Here is a 20,573-nt window from a genome sequence, read left to right as displayed (position 1 = left end):
GGACTGTGGTGCCCCGTGGCCAGTGCAAGGCTGGTTGTGTGGGCAGGTTGGTGTGCTGTGAAGGGGCCTGCCTCCTGCACCCTGGCCCTCAGCAGGGACGCCACGCTCACAGCTGCCTGTGCCACCCTGCACGCCATTCTTCTGTGTGCCTCATGCCCTGCCCAGAAGTCAGCCTTGGGTGAAGACTCCTGCCTACTGCTGTGTTCCAGGTCTCTGATTCCTGTGGCCTCCAGTGTTTGTGAGACTGCTGGGTTGACGGGCCTGCCTGGGGACACAGCTGCACGTGGATGTGGCCCAGTGTAGTGGCAGACCAGGACAAGGAGTCCTTGTGGGGGGGCTGAGCTCTTGTGGACATGGCACTTGGGTGTCTAGAAGGAAGGCTGTATGGGTCCCACCAGCTCCGATGGCTCTCGAGGGAACCCTTTTGCATTGTGGGTACAGAGTTGACCCAGAGCCCTTGGCAGCCCTGGAGGGTGAGGGCAGAAGGTGCTTTGGTTGGCTGCCAGACACCTCGCTGCCGTCTGGCTTGTAGACTTAGCTGATTGGTGATGTGGACGGTGTGGGAAGTGCAGATGATGGCTCCAGTGCCACATGGGGGACCTCCACCGAGAGTTCTGGCCTGGGGTTCTGGTCTTGAGTTTGGAGAAGGGGCTCTCCTTCCCAGCCTGGCCTTCCCTTGGGCGCCGTCTTTGGGACACTGTTGGAGCTCCTGTGCTGTGGAGGGAGCTTTTTTCCATCTTGTGCCAGAGGACCAGGGCTCTATCCTTCGTTCACCCAGAGAGGGTAAGGGTCTGCCTGTAGGAAATGGAGCCCACAGCGAGGGGCAGGCATGTGAGGTCGCAGCAGATGACCCGCTGCTGCCCTTGGGGTGTGCAGTGAAACTACAGGACCAGGTGGGCAGCAGGGCAGGGGTGCTGTCAAGGTCTCAGCCTGAGTCGGGGAGCTTCCTGTCTGCTGGGGCTGTTCTGAAACCTCTCCTGGGCTGATTGGGAGCGTGGGATCCCTGCTGCATCTGCAGAGGGGCCTGGGGCCCGCCTGCTCCCACTTCAGAAGACTCTTCTTTGGGTAATGGCGTCACTGACCGTGGTGCACGGCCAGGCCAGTCGTCCACGTGTAGTGGACGACCCAGCGACCCTCAGGATATTTGCTCCAGCCTCCCTGTCCAGCTCAGGCTGTTCACCAGAGAAGAAGCAGGCCCCTCTCCCTCGTCAGCCCAGCCGCAGTGCCTCTGGTTGTGTCCATGGATCTGCCCTTCTGGACGTTGATGCTATGGCTTCACACAACACGTGACCATGCCCATCTGGCTGCATCCATGGAGCCTGTTTTTGAGGTTGGTCCATGTCGTGGCATGTGCCAGAATTCCTCTTTACAGCCCAGTGACACTCCACCACTGGACAGGCCAGTTTTGTTTCTCCTCTTCAGTGGACACTGGGCTGCTTCCTCCTCTTAGCTGCTGGGAGTAGTGATGTCACGGACATGGTTGCACGGGCACTTGTGTGCACCTGAGAGTGGGGTTGCTGGGCCACGTGCCGGAGAGCTGGGCTTTTACGAAAGCACCATGCCTTTGCTTTAAAAACAAGTTGGTCCCTTTGCACTCCCTGCTTGCTGCCCATTCTGCTGCTCAGGGGCCACAGCCTTGGGCTCCACAGGTGTCTCCTTGCTGTTTGCTTCTGTATGTCTACCAGATAAGTTTAGCTGCTGCTGCTGCTTTTGGGTTTTTGTTTTGTTTTGGTGCCAGGGATTGAACCCAGGGGTGCTCCACCACTGAGCTGTATCCCCAGCCTTTTTTTATTCTGAGACAGGACCTTGCTAAGTTGCTGAGGCTGGCCTTCAACTCATGAGCCTCCTGCTTCAGACTCCCAAGCCACTGGGATCACAGGCCTGTGCTATCGCACCTGGCTGCTGCTGCTTTAGAAGTTTAGACATTAATAAATTCTTAGGTGGAAGATGTGGATTTGGCTTTTTTATGCCATTACCCCACCCCAGCCAGTGTTGGCCTCACGGTTATGGCTGAAGTGACACATGCTGTTTATACAACGATGCCAGGTCCTTCCCACTGCTGAGACATCCAGTGTGCTGTGATGACTTGCGTTGCAGCTTACTGCCACATACTCGAAGCATCGTGAGCCACATGTGAGCTCTGCCGTGTGCCCATGTGTGGTCCTTGTGGAGGCCAGGTGCTGAGCTTGTCCTTTACCCCAGAACCCGGGGCTCTCCTGGGCCTCCCTCTTGCAGGCAGCCCCTGGTCGGCCCTCCGTTGCAGGGTCAGCGTGAGTGCCAGTCGTGTGGGTGGAGTCACCGGGCGTGGCTGGTGTGCGCTCCTGAACCAGTGGCTCTGGTGCCGCCTTGCTAGGCCGTGCCCTGCCAGCCGGTTGGGCCACTCTGTTCGTGCCCTGGTCTGTGGCGGGGTTCCTTCCAGGTTGGAGCGTTTCTGAGGCTGTCTCCCTGGTCTCGTGTGCTTGTCTGCCTGGGTTCCCTCCATGGTGTGTCTGCTCAGGTCTCCCTCCTCGTTCTCTTGTTCCTGACGTGTGACGTTCTGCACTCCAGGTGCAAGTCCTGGGTCGGGTGTGTTTGGCATATATCTTCTCTCAGTCTGATTGGTTTTCTGTAAGTTTTGTTTTTCTTTCCCTTTACTGAGCTGCTGGGGACGGAACCCCACCCAGGCCTAGTGCATGCTGGGCAAGTGCTCTGCCATTGAGCCACACCCCAGCCTAGCAGTATTTACAAGTACGCAAATGTTTGATTCTAATGAAGTCCAGTTGGTTGTTTTTTTTTTTTTTTCTTGGTGTGGTAGTTGATGGATTTCTGCTGTTATGGCTCTGGTCATGATTTTTATCAGGGTACCTCTGTTTTCCCTGGACTTCATAGCCTCATATCTTCATTCGCTTCATTTTTTATGTCACTGACATGTTCCCAAATCCACAGACCATACCCTTTTGCTGTCCACTGTCCATTTGTTTCCTGTGCTTCAGAGTTCCCTTTGGAGTCCCCTTGTCCAGCTCCCATCCTCTGGGCTTCCACTGGGATGGCCACCTGGGCCTCTTGGTGCCCCTGCCTTGTATGCCGTTGCGGGTCTTGGCTGGCCTGCACGCCTCCATCAGAGAAGCCGTCTTGTTTTCCTTTAAGGTTCCTGAGCCGGGGTGGGGGTGGGGGGACACTTCTGAATTCCAGGTGTCTGCTGGTGATTTCCTGCCTGCCCTCAGGTGGCAAGGGTAGAATTCCAGGGGAAATGACCTGTGCTGGGAAACTGAAGGCCTTGCTGTGTGGCCATCTGATTTTTGGCATTGCTGTTCCCATGCCACTTGATACTGCTTTTCCTTCCTTTGTGGCAAAGTAGCTCTTGGTTTTCTCTCCCTGGAAGCTTTTAAGGTCTTTGTCCTGAGTGTTCTGAAGGTTGCTGACAGTGTCCCTGGGTGGGCCTGGTGGGGAATAGTGATAGCCCGAGAGAGGCCCATGAGCAAGACATCATGTGATGGCAGGGGTGGCGTGCAGTCTGCAAGGGTGAGGCGGACTGGGCTCTGCCAGGAAGGGGGACAGAGGAGTCGAAGGCATGTCCAAAGGGCAAGGTCGACAAAAACAAAGTGCTTTTGCAGAAATGTGCAGAGGGTGGCAAGGCCCGGAGGGAGACAGGACTTCAGACGGCCAGGGCTCTGTAGGGTACTGGGCCTGAGGTGCCTGTCAGCCATAGGAAGGGGGAGTTGGACCTTTGTCCACTCTTAACCTGTGTCATTGCCAGCAGTGGGTACTTTTATCTTCATTGCTGCTGTGCCCGAGGTTCTGTGCTGTTCCGCAGCAGCCATTTGTGAAGAGAGACGTGCTCCTTGCGGTCCTAGGGTGGTGCGCACCGTGTCTTGGAGGGTTTTGCTTCGCGTGTTTGCAGGCTGTGTCATCAAGTGAATATGTGTTGTGCGGACATGTCTTCTTGCTAAGCTGAACCTTGTTGCCATGAGGTGACCTTGTCTAGGCCAACGGGTCTCATCTTCAGCCTGTTTGTTTGATATTGACCTTAGTTTCCTGCTCGTTTTCCTGTCCACAGTATTGCTCGTTTCTGAAATGTGATGTCCCTGCTGTCTTGGGGGTGAACCAGAGCCCTTGGGCGGTGGAGTTCTGGGGAGAGGAAAACCTAGTCGTGCAGTTGTGGAGCACTCAGCCAGATCAGCCCTTGGTTGTGTTCATAAATTTGTTTTTCCTTTTTTTGAGTACCAGGGATTGAGCTCAGGGCCACTTGACCTCTGAGTCACATCCCCAGCCCTATTTTGTATTTTATTTAGAGACAGAGTCTCACGAAGTTGCTTCGTGCGTCGCTTTTGCTGAGACTGGCTTTGAACTCATGATTCTCCTGCCTCAGCCTCCTAGCCGCTGGGGTTGCAAGCTGGATTGGCTTCAGTCTTTTTCATTAATCTTTATTTTTTTCTTTCTTCAATCCTTATGTTTTGTTTTTTTGAGGTGGGGTTTTACTATGCCCAGGCTGAAATCAAACTCCTAGGCTCAAGTGATCCTACTGCCTCAGCCTCCAGGGTATCTAGGACTGCAGGCATGTACCTGGCACCTGGCTTAAGTAATTTAATCTTTTTTGTTTTTAATTTTGTTTTTTAGTTGTAGGTGGACATAATATCTTTATTTTACATATTTATTTTTATGTGATGCTGAGCCCGGGCCCCAGCCCTTAAGTGATCTCACCTTGATGCCAGCAAAGCAGCCTGCAGCCTGCCCTCCTTCCTGGCCTCTGGGTATCATGGCACATTGCTGTGTAGGGCAGGGGTTGCCAGGAAGCAGTTCCCTGGCTGCTCCCCTTCTTGCTCCTTTTTCTGATTCATCCCCCTCCTCACCCTCCAGCCCTTCTTTCTTCCCCATGTGGGGAAGCCTGTGGTGGTGCATTTACCGGCGGACAGCCCCACTGAGAGGTGCGCAAGTCCGCCTGACCCGGGTCTGAGTGCCAGGGCCATGCTCCCCGCCCAGTTCCCTTCAGAGCTGGAGCTTCACTCTTCCCACAGACAGTGGGTGTCGCCAGACGTGCTGCCCAGAGGTCTCAGAGAGGATGCTTCTGGTGCCCTGCCAGGGCCCAGCCCCATGATCGTAAAAGCCCAGGGAGTCATTTTTGCTTCAAATGAGCATTTGCAGCTTCTGCTTTGTTCGTGGAAGTGGCCAGAGTAGTCCCTGCCTTTGGTCCCTGGTCTTTCAGAACTGTAGCACTGGCCTTGCAGCGGGAGGCGGCCTCAGGCCTGAGGCGGGGGGGGGGGGGGGTGCTCCTCTCATCTCTGCGTGGATGTTATTTTTCTTGCTGTGAAAGTCTCTGTAGGTCAGGTCGGCTCTGCTCTGGCTCTGCAGGCTGCTTGATCAGGGAACGGAGGTGGCTCCACGTTCCAGGGTCTTCTCATAGCCACCCACGTGCCTGCCTGCTGCGTGGCTGGGTCACCAGGCCCTTGGCCCCAGTGCAGTCTCGGCTGCTGCAGGTGCAGGCATGGGGGTGAGCATTGTTGCTCTCCTGCCACATGGATTCGTGTGGACTGGGTGTGACTTCAGCTGACTTCCTAGAGGATTCTGGAGCTTGGGCTGACCAGCACCTTGGGGCAGTGTGTGTCCAGCCAGTCAAGGCCCCAGGCCAGTAGCTGGCCTGTGAGGACAGGCAGAGTCTCCATGGCTTGGAGCTGGCTGGTGGCCTGAGGGAGGGCAGGCCGAGCCTGTGGCCGTTGTGCTCCTCTTAGCTCCCTGCAGGGACTCGCTTCCTACACGACAGACTTGGGATCTGGGTCAGGAAGAGGCGGCGGCAGCTTCTGTTCCTGCTGCTCTTTCCTCTCTGCCCCGTCTCCTCTGCGGCCACAGGGCGGAGGGTGGGCGGACAGCTTGCCTTGCTGTGGGCTTTGGAGATTTGTTGTGCAGTCATGGTGTGGTTGTCCAGCGTGCCACCTGGTCACTGTGTTGCCATTCATAGCACCTTCCAGAGGCTGCTGACCATAGCATGTCTATCCTGCTAGATGGCCACCTGCAGCCTGGCGTCTGGCTCCTCTGTGCAAGGCTTCAGAGTGCATAGAACTGGGCTGAGCTGAGCTGGCCAGGACGGGGACAGGTGGGAATAGGAGGCCAGAGTTCGCATGCTCCTGGGACAGTGTGCATACTGGGCAGGTGGCTCCGGAGCTCTGTGCACGGTCACCCAGATGAGGAGGCCAGGTAGCCTGCTCTTCAGCCCATCCCAGGCTTCATGCAGTGCTGCTGACATTTCAGAAGGGTGAACTGTCAGAAGTAAGGCCACCACACAGCAGGTGGGGCGCAGTGTGCCTGATAGTCCCCCGCTTCCTTCCTGGCTCCGGGTGTTTCCCATCGGCGAGGCTCTGCTGTGGGCTGGGGCCTGCGGGCTGTTGGCTCAGCCCTCCGTCTCTGGAGGCCTCTGCTTGTTCCTTTCTCTCTTTGAAGGGCCGCTTTGTACCTGCCAGTGCCTGCGGTGCACTCGTTTGTGATCACAGGGCGTGTGCCTGCATGCCAGGCTCCCTGGGCTCCAGCCTTGTCATTTGCCCGGCATCCCTGGGCACCTGGGAGGGTGGAGGAGCTGGGTGCAGCTTCAGAATGGGGATGCTGGCAAGCGGGCCGCTGTGACCCTGCCTGGAACATGGGCCAGGCTTTGGTCACTGAGTCAGTGAATCCACGTGTGGCGCAGCCTGTGGGGTGTGCCCCCCAGTCACCCGGAGGGAGGCAGAGGCAGGCCTTCCAGCTCTCGCCGGGGGCTGCAAGCTCTGCTTTCCCACCTCCGCTTTCTCGGGCACTGGGTGTCTGGAATTCGAGACTGGGCAGGAAGGAACAGGCACCACCCGTGTGGGACCCGACAGGGTTTGTGGAGGTCCTCTAGCAGCTGCTGTGGGCTGAGGTGGTTCAGAGGTGCCGCTGCCACTGTGGGGGTGATGGTCTGGCTGTGCCTCCGCCCAGGTCAGCTGGAGCCATCTACGCCTAACCAGGGGGCAGCAGTGTGGCCAGGCCTGGATCTCAGGGTGGAGGTTGTGGCTTTGACTGCCCTTTGGCTGTGGGAAGCTGAGTGCTGGCTGTCACCTGCTATCAGACTGCAGCAGCAGGGATCCATCTGTGGAGATGGGTAAATTCTCCCGACAGACACTGCTCCGAGGCCTTAATTAGATCCACACAGTGGGAACCATGTCAATTTCATGTCCCCAAGGGGCCCAGCAACATGGTCCTGCCTGGTCCTGGGCCCGCTTTGCAATGGCTGCCTGCTGAGAACAGGAGCGGGAGGCCTGGCTGTGTCCAGCCACCTCCTGAAGCAGGGTGCCTCTCCCAGCAGCAGGGGTGGAGCCCTGCACGTGCTGGGCAAGCACCACATCCCTAGCCACCCCCTCCCCCACTTTAAGTTATTTTGAGAGCGTCTCGCTAAGTTGCTAAGGCAGGCCTAGAACTTGCAGTCCTCCTGCCTCAGCCTCCCGAGTTGCTGGGATTACAGGCGTGTGCCACATGCACAGCTTTTACCTCCGCTTCCCAGCTGGTGACACCAAGTTCCCCGCTGCTCCTCGTTTCCCTGCAATAGGAACGGGGGATGCTCCTTCCAGCAAAGACGTAGCTGCTAGAGTGCCCAGGAATAGACACACCTGCCCCGGGCCCTTCCACAGCCATGGGGAGCAGTCAGGGTTCCACGTAAGACCACCTGTTCCCAAGGGCTGTCTGCGTGCCTTACCCTGTGTGGCCCTGTGCTTTGGCCTGCTCCTGGGTGGGGGCAGCCTCCTCTGCCTCAGGTGTTCATCTCAGAGCAGCATCTGAGGCCTGGGGGCTGTCAGTGCCTGGGCGGGGGCCCTGGGCTCAAGGGACCTTTGCTCCCGTGGTGGACTGGGCCTCCAGCTATCCTGTTCTGGCCACCTGCTGAAACCTTCATGGAGCCAGATTGAGCCTTTGTTGGGTGAGATTAATAACCGTCTTAATTGGATTTGCCCAGTCCTGGGCAGCAGCTCTGACAGCGGGGAGGGAGCGCAGCATGTGTCCCTGTTCCCCAGCGTCAGGTCGGCTCTGCGAGGGGAATATCAATAAGGATGGCAGCACCAGGGCTGGTGACCGTGGGTCCTCCACCCTGATGACTGTTGTTTTCTGATGGGACCAGATATGAAGCAGCCCTGGCCATGGTTCCAGGCCTGTTTCCTGACACCCGCGGCCCCTGTGTGTAGGAGGGAGTGAGGCGGGTCTCATACGGGAGCCCCTGAATTTCCTGTCCCAAACTGTTTAAAATGAAGTGTCCAGACTGAAGGAGGGGTCACAGGGTGGTCAGCACCACACAGGCAGCCCAGAAGCGGAAGGGAGGCCGGCTGGAGGTCCACTCTCAGGCTTCCCCATTTGTGTCCTTGAATCTAGGCCTCAGAGGTCATGCCCTCTGGCCTCTTGGTTGTGGCTATAAGTCCTGCGCTGGGTTTGTGGGGGAGGAGTTCTCCGAGTCTGGGAGCACAGACCTGGTCCGAGTTCCTGGCCACACGGGTGGTGCTGGCCGGCTTTGTGGTGAGGTGTCGTCCTGGACGGTGCCAGGGGTCTGCTGAGCTCCACCTCCCAGGTCTGTCCGACCCACCCTGCTTTCCATCTCCGGTACTGGGCGTTGGGAGGCATCAGAGCACTCCTGCGGCGTGGATGCGCCACTCCAGGACGGGTCTCAGCAGCCTGGGGCGAGGCTGGCTCGGTGGGGCTCGAGGGAGGGGCACTGCGCCCTCTAAAGAAAACCGGACAGGTCAGCTGCTGACGCTCTGATGTGGGGCCTGGCCACCACGCTGTTGTCCTGGGCATTCTGCGCCCTGGAAACGGCCTGTGATTGTCGGCCGCAGTCACTCACAGGCAGCCACCTCACAGAGTGCCGCAGGGCTGTGTCACCGCCGGGAGAGCGCGCCTGCACACGGTGCCCCATCTGATGCCAAAGGACAGTGCCAGGGAACAGTGACTGTGGCTGGAGAGGTCACAGGAAGACCGGCACTGATGCCGGGTGGCTGGTCCCCAGAGCGGCAGCCCCCACAGACGTGCCCATCTGGCTGCCTGTGTGTCCCAGCCCCGCTCTGAGCTTGACGACCGGGCTTGGCAGATCCCGAGGCTGGCCACGGTCCTAGCCTGGACTCGGGTGCTCAGCAGAGGTTTCCGTGTCTCCCCCGTGGCTGCAGCAGCCCCTTCTCTGTTGGACACTCAGACTGTGGGGCCCTCCTCCACCTGGGCCTGTGCAGGGGAGCTGGCACACAGGTGCCTGCCCGCCGCGAGCTCAGTCCTCACCTCTGGAGCCTAGACCCTAGCTGGCATGTTCCCAGGTGGCGTTCAGCCCACCTCTGTCCCCAGCTTCCAGGAAGGGTGAGCAGGGCTTATAGGGACACTGCCATGCAGGGCTGGACAAGCAGTGCTGCTGACCAGGGTCTGGGGAGACACATTTTCCCCCGGGGTGGCCAGTTCTAAAAGACAGCTTTGCCCAGAGAGCACACACTGGGATCTACTCCTGGCCTTGAACTGGGCCTGCCCATCCCTACTGGGGCACGCAGGCAGCCCTCCTGGTCTGGGCGTTGGGTCTGCTCTCCTGGGTGATCTTGGTTGCTCTGCCTTGTGTGGGCCAAAAGGAAAAGGGATAAAGAGCTGCCGCCCCACTTGAGACCTTGAACTTCATTCCTGTCCTTGGGCAGAAGACCAGCTCTTCATGGAAGAGCTCACAGTGGACAGCAGATGGGAAGAGGGTCCGGGGAGAGGCCTTCGGGGGTCTGTTCCTGGTGCTGTGGGATCTGGGCTAAGCCCTGGCTGCTTGGCCCATGTGGGGAGCACATCAGATCAACTTGGTCCCCCAAGCTCTCTATCTCCGTTTCTGTGCATGGCTAGGGCCTTTGCAGCAGCCCACCCCATCACCCCAACAATCACCCTGAGCCTGGAGCCCCAGCGTATGAGGACCTCGCGGGCCTGCTGGGTGGTAGTCTATGGGCCATAACCAGCTGAGGCGGCTGGAGACTCTCAGATCTGACCCCAGAGCAGGAGGCTGTGGCCCTCCTCTCCCTGTCTCCCTCACATCCCTCGGTGTCCAAGGTCCTGCCGCTCATACAGCAGTGACATCTTTGGACTTGCTTCGTTTCAGTTGTTAGTGTGCTAGCCAGTGTGCTGTCTGCTCTCTCATCACCATGGTGATACAGCCTTCCCACCATGCTCTACTCTGGCCTTTTGGTACTTGGGAGGACCAAAAACTCCAGTTCCCCAAGGGAGCGCTGGAGGCTCCAGGGCAGTGGAGAGGAGGGTGGGGTTGGTAGCCACAGGGGTGAGGTCCTTCCGCCCCTCTCCCCTCCTGGTGGCTCTCAGCCCCTCAGCTCTCAGTCTTCGACTGGTGGAAGTCCACATTCCTGCCTCCTGCTGGTGCGTTCTTGGGAGTTCTTGGAGGGCCTCTGCTCTCTGGAAGGCTCAGGAGGGATGCGTGCTCACAGCCAGGTGTGAGCAGCTGACCCTGTAGGGGTTCGCAGCCTCTCGGGTACCTCCTGAAATGACAGAACTAACTCAGACAAGTGTCCTGGTGCCTCTGGAGTCCATCACTGACCAAAAAGAGCTCCATAGCCACTCAGAAGCAGCAGGCGCCCGCCTGCCAGCCTCCCTGCACCTGTGGCAGGACTGGAGTCCAGCTCCAGGAAGGCTTGGGGCTGCCGGGCTGCTGGGGGTGTTCCTGCTTGGCTCTGCATCTGAGGCCTGCTGGGCGGTGGCGGAGAATCAAGAGCACCACACAGAGTGGGCCCTGGTGGCAAGGCCTGTCCACTCCAGCGCGGGGCACACGTCGACACCTGCCTGCCAGTTCCTTGGCCTCTAGGTCTCGGCTCTGTGGGCTCTTCCTCTCCTCCTGGCTGGTCGGCAGGTGCCTACTGGACCAGGGTCCTGTGAGCTGGAGCAGCTGACCCACACATGCCACCTGCCTTGGGCCTGAGTTCCCTTCTCCCAGGTGTGGTGCCTGCAGGGCCCAGGGCAGTGGCCAGCCCAGCCCACAGGCCCCTGTCCTCGTTCCTGAGTTGAGTGTCCTAGAGCAGGCTGGCCTGTTCCTCATCCTGAGTGCCCCCTGCGTGAGTGAGTGAGTGTGAGTGTGTGAGTGTGTGTGTGTGTATGTGGTGGTAGTGGTGGTGGTGGTACACATTTTCAAAGGTACCTGGGTTGAGCGTCCTAGAGCAGGCTGGCCTGTTCTTCACCCTGAGACCTGGGTCTTGTCGACTCACCCATGGGCACCAGGTGCAGCAGCCCATTACCCATGAGAAGGTGGCATGTGCTTGGAGAGTGGCCACCTGCCAGGGGTCCAGGCCTGGATCCTTTCCCCACAAACCCAACATTGTTAGGGGCCCAGACCAGCTTCTCCTTGTCAGGACAGCTTGGCCAGCACACAGGTGGTAGAGGGGGCGTCCCTGCTGCTGGGGGTGGTCCTGTGTGAGTGGCAAGTGGGAGTAGGTTCTGGAAGTGGGAGCCATAGGTCTCTCCCACCCAGAGAGGTGCTGCCCAGCCCTCCCCAACCAGGGCACAGTGGGGGTGCACCTCAGAGCTGGACTTGCCTTTGCAGCCTGCCTCCACCTGGTGTCCTGACTGCTTCCTGTTTCTTGGGTTAGGTGGGTTTCTGGGCTTCTGCCCCCAGCTGGCTTTTCTTTTTTTTTTTTTTTTTTCTTTTTAAATTTTAATTTATTTTTATTGTAAACAAATGGGATACATGTTGTTTCTGTTTGTACATGGAGTAACAGCATACCATTTGCGTAATCGTACATTTACGTAGGGTAATGATGTTTAAATCATTCTGTTATTTTTTCCTCCACCCCCACCCCTTTTCCTTCTATACAGTCCCTCCTTCCTCCATTCTTGCCCCCCTCCCACCCCCCATTATGTGTCATCATCCGCTTATCAGTGAGATCATTCGACAATTGGATTTTTGAGATTGGCTTATCTCACTTAACATGATCTCCAATTTCATCCATTTGCCTGCAAATGCCATAATTTTATTATTCTTTATAGCTGAGTAGTATTCCATTGTATATATACACCACAGTTTCTTTATCCATTCATCAATTGAAGGACATCTAGGTTGGTTCCACAGTCTGGCTATTGTGAATTGAGCCGCTATGAACATTGATGTGGCTGTATCTCTGTAGTATGCAGATTGTAAGTCCTTTGGGTATAGGCCAAGGAGTGGGATAGCTGGGTCAAATGGTGGGTCCATTCCGAGTTTTCTAAGGAATCTCCACACTGCTTTCCAGAGTGGCTGCACTAATTTGCAGCCCCACCACCCCGCTGGCTTTTCTGATGCTGATCTTTTGGAGCCCTGTTATCTCATGGTGGTTGTGTGTTCTGGAGAGCTGAGCTTACAGCACAGAGCAGGTTCTAGAATTGCCTCCATGTGCATCACTAAGTGTGAGGCTGCCCTGGTGTGGGAACCCCAGCCTCCCACAGCATGTCCAGCCCTGCGACCAGACAACCTGGAGACGCATCACATTGCACGTGGCCCAGCTTCACCACGGGGTCAGCTTGGGCTGTGGCCTTCATGGGCCTGTGCCGTGTTGGGGAAAAGGCCTCCCTCCTTAAGCCTAAGTGAAGCGTTGGCTCAGGGTGCTGCACTTGGGATCCAGAGTCTCTGGTTTGGGCCCTGTAGGTGCCTAGGGGGAAGCCCGGTCTGCCCCTGCCTCTCTGACCAGGGTGGGAGCCGTGTGTGCCCCTCCCTCCCGCCTTCTCCAGCCTCCCAGCTCATGCTCCCTCGCAGCTTCTTGTCGTCTGCGTGTTCTGTGGACAGTGAGAGCTCCGATGCCTCCTGTGAAGGAGTGTGAGGGCACACCTAGGTGAGCCAGGCCAGGGGCCCCGGCACCTGGAGGAAAGGTGAGCCTCTGGGTGTGCCGAGTCCTGCGGTGCACACCGCCCACTCAGGCCCCGAAACGCGTTGGTGGTTGTTTCCGGTGTTTCTGAAGCAGAACAGGTGAACAGCGCCAAGGAGGTGTGTGCCAGCCCCATGCCCCACAGGCCTCGGGAACAGGAAGACTCAGATGTTTGGGGACATGGTGTGTCTCGTGGCCGCGTTCCTGAGGATCAGAACAATGACGTGGTAACATGACAAGGGGTCCTTGTTCTTGGGACACAGGCTGAGGTGCCGCACGTCTGCGGAGTCTCTGTTGTCTCAGAAAAAGGTGTGCGTGCGTGCATGCCCGCGCTGCAGGGGAGCCCAAGTGGACGTGGCCGTGGTGAGGGAGTGGCTCCCGGCGCTGTTCTCAGAGGTGGCCCTGGAGGGGGACTGGGCCAGAACGCGTCTCGTCTTCTGCGTCCCAGGGAGGAAGGCTGCAGAGCCAGGACCTGCACCCTCTCAATCCTGGGCGCCCGGGTGTGGCTGCGGAACCGCAGCAGGCAGGTCCCCGCTCTGCCCGCCTGCCTGGGGCATCCTGGGAGGCTTCCTGGTGCTCTCCGAGTTCAAGCAGGAGGTGAGGCGAAGGTGCTGTGCCTGCCCTCTGCTCTGCCTCTTGGCTCGCTGGCCTCCCAGTGGTCTCAGAGCACACCAGACAGGCCCAGAGTGCTGGGCTGGGCACAGTCCCTGGGGACAGCCAAGATTGCTGCTCCAGGCGGGCTGCCACCACCATGCTCTTTCTAGAAGCTGTGAAAGCATCGTGGTGAGCGTCTGCTCTCGTCTCTTGAGGGCCCTTCCTGGGAGCTCGGTCTTTGCCCCACAGCCGCCTCCCTGGTATGGCCCTCTCACCTGTTCCTCCCACACCTTAACCTTGCTCTTAAAGTCCAGGCACTTTACTGTGCTCCCTCTGTGCCCATGTCACTCTGGTGCCAGCCTCTTCCTCCCCTCGTTGGGCTCACTAGTGACCAGATGGTAGCAGGTGCTGGCTCTTGAGTGTCTCTGCTTCCTCCATTTGGTGTGCTCAGTCCCCCGGGTGAACTTGCCTTGGCTGGTTGTGGATGCTCTGCGGGGCCACCTGGGCACCTGCACCTGTCCTGGTCCTGGGGTTCTTGCCAGGGTCTGTGCAGATTTTTGAGGTCATTTGGAACATTTTTTTTCCTGGTTAGCAGCAGTGAAAATCAATAAGGAAGGGAAGTAGATGTGACTGAACCTTGGTGATCCCTCCTGCTCGGGATCCCAAGGTTGGGCAGAAGCCAGCTGCTGCCAGGGCAGTGGCCAGCCAGGACGGAGGCTCCACTGATTGCTGAGAGCGACCAGGCCCGCCTCCCTGCTGGGATGACCGAGCCACCCTCCCTGCTGGGGAGGCAGAGTCTTCTTGGAGACTCAGGTCCTATTAGCATCAGCAACTTAATTTATCAAGTTCTTGCTTTATCTTCCCAGCAGACTTGGATTAGCCTGGGGCTCCCAAGGGGATCTGGCGGTCAGATGCCTAGGAGGGGCCTTGACTGGGGCTCCTCCTCCATTAGAGTAGGCCCACAGAGCACCCTGAGGCTCTGGCCTCCCACGTGGTCTCCAGTGCTGGCAGCACCCCCTAGTCTGCCCACTTGCCTTGGTTTAGTTGCTGGTAGACTCCTATGGTGGGAGATGTATATCAGGCAAACTGGCTGTAAATGGAGCTGGGGTCAGAAACTGCAGCTCAGAGCTGACCGCTATCGCTGCTCTGTTTGTAGTAGCCCCATGGTGGACACAGCCTGGATGCCAGCCGTGGATGCCTAGGTGACGGGTGCAGGTCCTCCATTAGGTGGCGTGGTTGCCAGCCAGCGAGGGGAGGCGGTTCTGACTGCTGCATCAGTATTGGAGGCCTGTGCACACCGCTCAGTGAGAGAAGCCCGGTGCAGATGGCCACGCGTTGCGTGAGGCCATTTTTATAGAAAGCCCAGTCCCAGCACTGGGGGTGGGGCTGTGGGCCCACTGACCTGCTGTGATTGCAGAGGAGCTGGGACTTGGAGCGTGGAAAAGGCCTGCTCCGCAGGGTGACAAGGCACTGCAGGCCACAGTGTAGGTCCTGGGCCTTTAGCTTCCTCCAGACTCTCCCAGCTCTGGTGTGGTCTCTTTGCTGGTCCCTAGGATGCTAGGCCTTCCAGTCAGGTGGTCGTGAGAAGTGAGGGCACAACTGGCCACCAGTGAGTGTCCCCACGTGTCCCTGTGGCCTGGAGGAAGCAGGGTGTGCAAGCTGCTGTTCGGCATGTGTATGTGTGCATGCCTGAGTTGCCAGCATGCATATGTTCCTGGGGCGAGATGGCACTGCTGGCCTGCACCTGGCACCCCACCTGCCCATTCCCCTGGGAGGAGGGCATTTCCATGAGGGCTGACTCTCACTCTTACACTCAGACATGGGCTGTGTCCAAGGTCACTGACATCAGAGACCTGTAAACCCTGGAACTGGTGAACTGTGTGCTGGCCTGTGGCCACCTGGCTCACGCTGGCTTGATAGAGGTTGGCAGGAAGGGCGCCTTGTTTTCTGAGTTCTGTGTGCTTTCAGATCATCCCAACTGATTTGCACTGCCTGAGCCACCTATGTGTGCCCCTTGGGTACCCCTCTCTCGCCTCCCTAATCCCCACATGCTCAGGGACCAAACCCTCCTCTGTCCCGTCACCCCCCTTATTGTGACCCCTAGGTTTCTGCCCAGCCCTGGGGCAGCAGAGGGCTGACTCACTCCCTGGGTGTGCTGGGGGCTCCTCCCACTTCATGCTTTCCCAGGCCAGCACCTGGGGTGGGGCCTGCTGTTGCTGGTCATTCCTCTAAACACCAGCACCCTGGCAGGCCATCAAATGACAGCTCTGCACACAGGCTCACCTTGCCTCCCTTACTGCTGGGTACAACTGGACCTCACCTCCCACTGAACCCACTTTTTCCAGTTTAGGATCCACCTGTGTTGTGGCCCCAGACAGCAGGTCCCCAGGGGTTTGGTGGAGTCTGCATCACAGGCCTGTTAAGACCAGCAGCCCCCCTCTTTCGTCTACTACAGGTGGGCCTGGGAAGGTCTGGCTGTGTGGTGGGTAAGAGGTCACAAAGCCCACCCACGAGAGTTCAGCCTCGTATCTCTCCAAAAGTGGTCCCCCTGACCCTGAAGCCCTGCGCTAGCCTGTCTGCTGGACCCGTGCAGGACACAGGACAGTGGATGGGGCTGCCTCATTGCTCATCTGGCAGAAGTCCCTGATGGTCAGGGTGCAGGGCGCGGGAGCCATGGGTGTGCCAGTAGCACTGCAGGGGTCACGTGCTGGTGTGGTTTTCTGCAGCTGCAGGTGAGCTGCGGTTGAAGACTCCACATGGCTCACATCGCACGGGCTGTGCCCTCTCTCTGTGGGTCTGCGTCCACTGCCTCAGCCACACCCACTTGTTTGTCCCAGGGCTGGCCCCTCCCCTGAGCACCTGGAGGGTCGCAGAGGCTGGCAGGCCTCAGGCTCACCTCCCGCCCTTCAGCACGGGGTTTATGTCCATCACTTGTCACACCTTGTCTGGACACCGAGGCCACTGTAGCAGCAGCACTTCTCTCACCTGTGGGTGCAGTTTCTAGGGCCTCTGCTGCACCCCAGGGCCCGTCATGTGAGAACTTGGTGCGGGTGGAATGAATGCTCTGCAGGGTCGGGGTGGCCTGTGCCCAGGTTTCTGGCTCTGGGCACACTAAGGTGCGGTGCAGGTTTGTCCAGTTGATGTAGGTGGTTTGTACACAGCTCCAGGGGCTATCTCCTGTGTATTCTGACCACAGAGTGACCCTGCAGAAGGTCGTGGGCCAGCTGTGTAGAGCTCTGACTTTGTGGGCTGGAGCTGACCGGGGTTGAGGCCCAGCTCTGGCCACTGTCCAGCCTGCTGACAGCGAGCCACGTGCTTGGGGCAAGGAGGCGGGCACAGCCTGGTTGCACGTTGTGCCGATTGATGGAGAGAAGTGTGTGAAGCGCCCCATCCTCCTTGGCATTGAATGTCCCTGTGGTCACAGGGCTGAAACACCCTGCTGCTCCTGGAGACACTGGACACCCCAGAGAAGCACCTCCAAATCCAGATGAGCCCCGGAGGGAAGTGACTTCTGGGCCTCGCTGTGGCGAGTGTCATCTGGTCCGGCTTCCTGCTCGCTCTGGTTTCAGCTGACCCCAGTGGGCTTCTGGGGCTCCCCATTGGCTGCCCTACCTGCTTGAGTCAAAGAGGACCCCCTGGGCCTCATGACCCTGGAGTGCCCAGACATGAGCAGTGGGCAAAGCTCTGTTTCAGTCGGGGCTCAGGGATAAGACTTACCAGAAGATGACCCGCTCTCCAAGAGGGGACAGGCCCTCTGGAAGGGCACTGAAAATGACCACTCAGAGTATATTTGCCAGTCAGTGGAGCTTGGCAGGATCACTGGCCAAGGAGTGGGGCCCTTTGCCCAGTGGCATTCCTCACACAGGGCTGACGTGCAGGCGGTGCCGGGCTCTCTGGGCCGGTGCTGGTGTGTGCTCCTGGCTCAGAGCTGGTTCCTCAGGCACTGTTCGGGGTAGGTGCTGGGCACTGCCCACGTCTTGGCCTGACTGAAGAGGAAGAAGCGTTCTGAAACCGTCCTGGGGTCCTGTCCTCTCTGACAGGAGCAGGAGTTGGGCGGGATGGTGCTTGGCAGTGTTCCTACAGACCCTTCAGGTAAGGGGCAGGCATCCCAACGTCTGGTGACCTGGACACATGCCCATTCTGGAGTGGGAGTCTGGAATGGGCCTTATGGACAGGGATGTGAGCCAGTCTGGACATCCAGCCTGGAAATAAACCCGCCACTGCTCACCTCCACACTGCCACAGTCCTCCTGCCTCCTTCTGCCCCTGCAAGTGGGCCAAGAGGACATGAGCATCCCTGAGGGGCCACTGCCCTGGAAAGACATGCATGGAGCCTGGTGTGGGCCCAGGCTGCCTCAGAGTGCCCACTCCTGGAGCCCCAGTGCTAAGCTGGGCCTGGGAGGCCATGCCGCCTGCTTCCTCATTCTTAGGGTCAGAGAGGGACGCAGCCCATGCCCGACACCTGTGCCCCTCAGTTCCCTGCCCACTCTGGCGCAGGGCTTGGTTCACCATTAGCCTGACTTCCTTGGGCGGGTGGTGGGTAGTGTCTGAGTGTGAGGTGTGTGCGGAGACGCGTGTCCTCCCCCAGCGTGCGCCCAGGTGAAGCAAGTTCACACAGCTGTCCCTGCCTCTTGTCTTTGCCATGAGCATCTGCTTCAGTGCAGACGTTTGAGGTCACCCCAGAGATGCCAGGCATTCCGTGCACTTGAGGTCGGAGTCCCTGTCCCTGAGAATCTTATTTCTCTTTGGCAGCCACTCCCCTGCCCGCTCCCCACCTGTCCCACCGCAGCACCTCTACCCGAGGTAGTGATGCTTCCCTGGGCAGCAGATTTGAACTTGCTGGGCAGGACCTCCTGTGGCCTCAAGACCAGCATGGCCTGCCAGCATCAGTGCTCCGGGGGAGGAGCAGCTGATGGTTTCCAGTGTCTGACCCCCTTTCTTTCCTGCTGTCCTGCCCTCCCAGGGGATGTCCTCTTCCAGATGGCTGAAGTCCACAGGCAGATCCAAAATCAGCTGGAAGAGATGGTGAGTCTGGCCTCCAGTGACCACTCCTGGGTGCAAGGGGTGAATGCAGGTGGGCAGGGTGGGCAGGCTCCAGTGCTACATGCTTTGGCCACATGCCCGTGTGGGATTGGGCACAGGCCACATGAGCCATGCTGAGCAGTCTGGGAGATGACTCTGGAGGTTTGGGGACAAGAGGACCTGGGAGCATGTGCGTGGGATAGGCCAGGTCCCACACTGCGCTGGCCTAGGAGCCAGGCGTGGTCAGTCAGCGTCAGCCCAGGGAAGAGTCTTGTGTGCTCAACACCAGCCCCTGCCAGGATCCAGTGCCTGATGCTGACAGGCCAGAAAGCTGATTTCCCTGGACTCCCCTGACTGCCAGTTGAAGGGTGCTGGTTGGACATGTCTGGCCCAAGGTGAGGGGTTGCTGGGTCTTCCCAGTTTCCCTTCAGGTCCAGCTGGCCGTCAGCTCTTCTCTCCCCCTGTACAGATCAGTGGAGAAGGGCGAGGGCAGACAGTTGTTTCCTTTTGGGAAAGTGGACTTCTGAAACCAAGGAGGGCCAGATTGTCCTTCGCTTGGGACTTAAATCCAGTGCTCACTCCCAGCAGCTTCCTGGCTTCATGGGGCCCAGGTCTCTTGGGCACCCTGTCCAGGGGCTCCTACACCAAGTTGGAACTGACTGCAGGTCTGTTTTCTCCCATGTCCAGCTGAAGTCTTTTCACAACGAGCTGCTCACGCAGCTGGAGCAGAAGGTGGAGCTGGACTCCAGGTACCTAAGCGTAAGTATGCCCCACCCGTCCCGGCGCCTGCTGCCTCCCTCTGCTCTCAGACCCTTCTCCCTCTGGAGGTTCTCAGCTCCTCTGAACCCCCTGTGCAGGTGGGCGCTTCTGCTGAGTGCCCCATGCCTCATGTGCGACCCTGAGATGCCCACATTATCCTGGAAGTACCACGTGCAGTACCACCTCTCGGCCACTCTGGTGCAGTGGGTGGCATGGCTTTGCCACTCTCTCGAAGCTCCACAAGTGCCTCTGGCCTGTTGTTCCTCTGTCCTTGCTCCTTAACTGGTGGCAGTATCTACCCTATGACCAGGGCCCTTCCCAGCTCTGATTTTCATCTTCGGGGTGTGGAGACCTGCTGTAGGTGGGTAGGCCCAAGGTCTCCAGCAGTGACCCCCACGCAGACTGTGGCTGAGCACCTCTGCCGTTCTGCCGCCCAGGCCTGCTGTGGCCTAGAAGCCCAGGAGGGGCCAGGAGGGGCGTGGCTGAGCTGCTCCTGAGGCTCACGGGCCCCTTGTTTTTGTTGTGGATTCTCAGGCTGCACTGAAGAAATACCAGACAGAGCAGAGGAGCAAAGGAGACGCCCTGGACAAGTGCCAGGCCGAGTTGAAGAAGCTCCGCAAGAAGAGCCAGGGCAGCAAGAACCCGCAGAAGTACTCGGACAAGGAGCTGCAGGTAGGACTGCACCTAGCCCACCCGGCCCAGTCGCAGGCTGACCCGCAATCCCAGTGGGCTCTTCTGCAGAGCAGGGCCTCCCGCTTTCAGCAAGAATGAAGGTGAAGCTCCCCAGCTCGCCCCAGGTGGAGCGGGCAAGGCCTGCTTTGCTCTCTCCAGTCTCCCAGCAAGTGTCAGCATCCCCCGACTAGAGGATGGCCCGCTGGGCCCAGGGCCTTCACCCGACTCTCACTGAAGGTTCTTGGCCACAGGAGCAGGAATCCAAATTAAATCCTTCCCTGGTTCCTCTGGATTCTGCCCAGGACCCTGGCCCCAGATTGTTACCCTAATCAGCTAGTTGCCTGCCCCAGGCCTGGCTGGTCAAGGGCGTCCATGGCAGTGTGGCAGAAGGCTCCTGAGAGGCCCCCTCTACTGCTGCTCTCACCATCCTCCCAGGGGTGCAGTGCTATGTGCTGAGTGCTTGGGCTTAAGGCTCGTGGTCCAGAATGACACCATTTGTACAGCAGAGCTCCCACCGGTGTTCCGAAACGGCAAACCAGGCACCCCATGCCCACTGCAGAGGTTGTCACAGTGCAGACAGGGAGGGAAGACAAAGCAGGGCGCCTGCTATTTGTGGAGGAGACACCAGGAAAATCCCAGCCAGCCACAATAGAAGTTTCCAGAAACACCCTGGGAAGGCAAGGGTGTGGCTCTGAGGTTAGTCTCTGATCTGGAGCCCCAC

The 20,573-nt window shown here is 58.6% G+C and overlaps 1 protein-coding gene across 4 annotated transcripts in view; it reads left to right on the top strand.

Annotated features, from left to right (window-relative positions):
* The window catches only part of BAIAP2 (BAR/IMD domain containing adaptor protein 2), a 62,182-nt gene that overhangs the window by 16,053 nt on the left and 25,556 nt on the right, over positions 1–20,573 (top strand). For all 4 annotated transcript variants that reach the window (XM_079133431.1, XM_079133434.1, XM_079133433.1 and 1 more), the window contains exons 4-6: positions 18,363–18,424; positions 19,109–19,180; positions 19,715–19,852. In XM_079133431.1, the coding sequence (XP_078989557.1) occupies positions 18,363–18,424; positions 19,109–19,180; positions 19,715–19,852 (272 nt within the window). The remainder of the gene's footprint in view (positions 1–18,362; positions 18,425–19,108; positions 19,181–19,714; positions 19,853–20,573) is intronic.

The sequence above is a fragment of the Sciurus vulgaris genome (assembly GCF_902686455.1).
Source record: "Sciurus vulgaris genome assembly, chromosome: 3".
NCBI lineage: Eukaryota > Metazoa > Chordata > Mammalia > Rodentia > Sciuridae > Sciurus > Sciurus vulgaris.
Note: the sequence above shows the minus strand (reverse complement) of the source record. Positions and strands in the feature narration are given on the sequence as shown.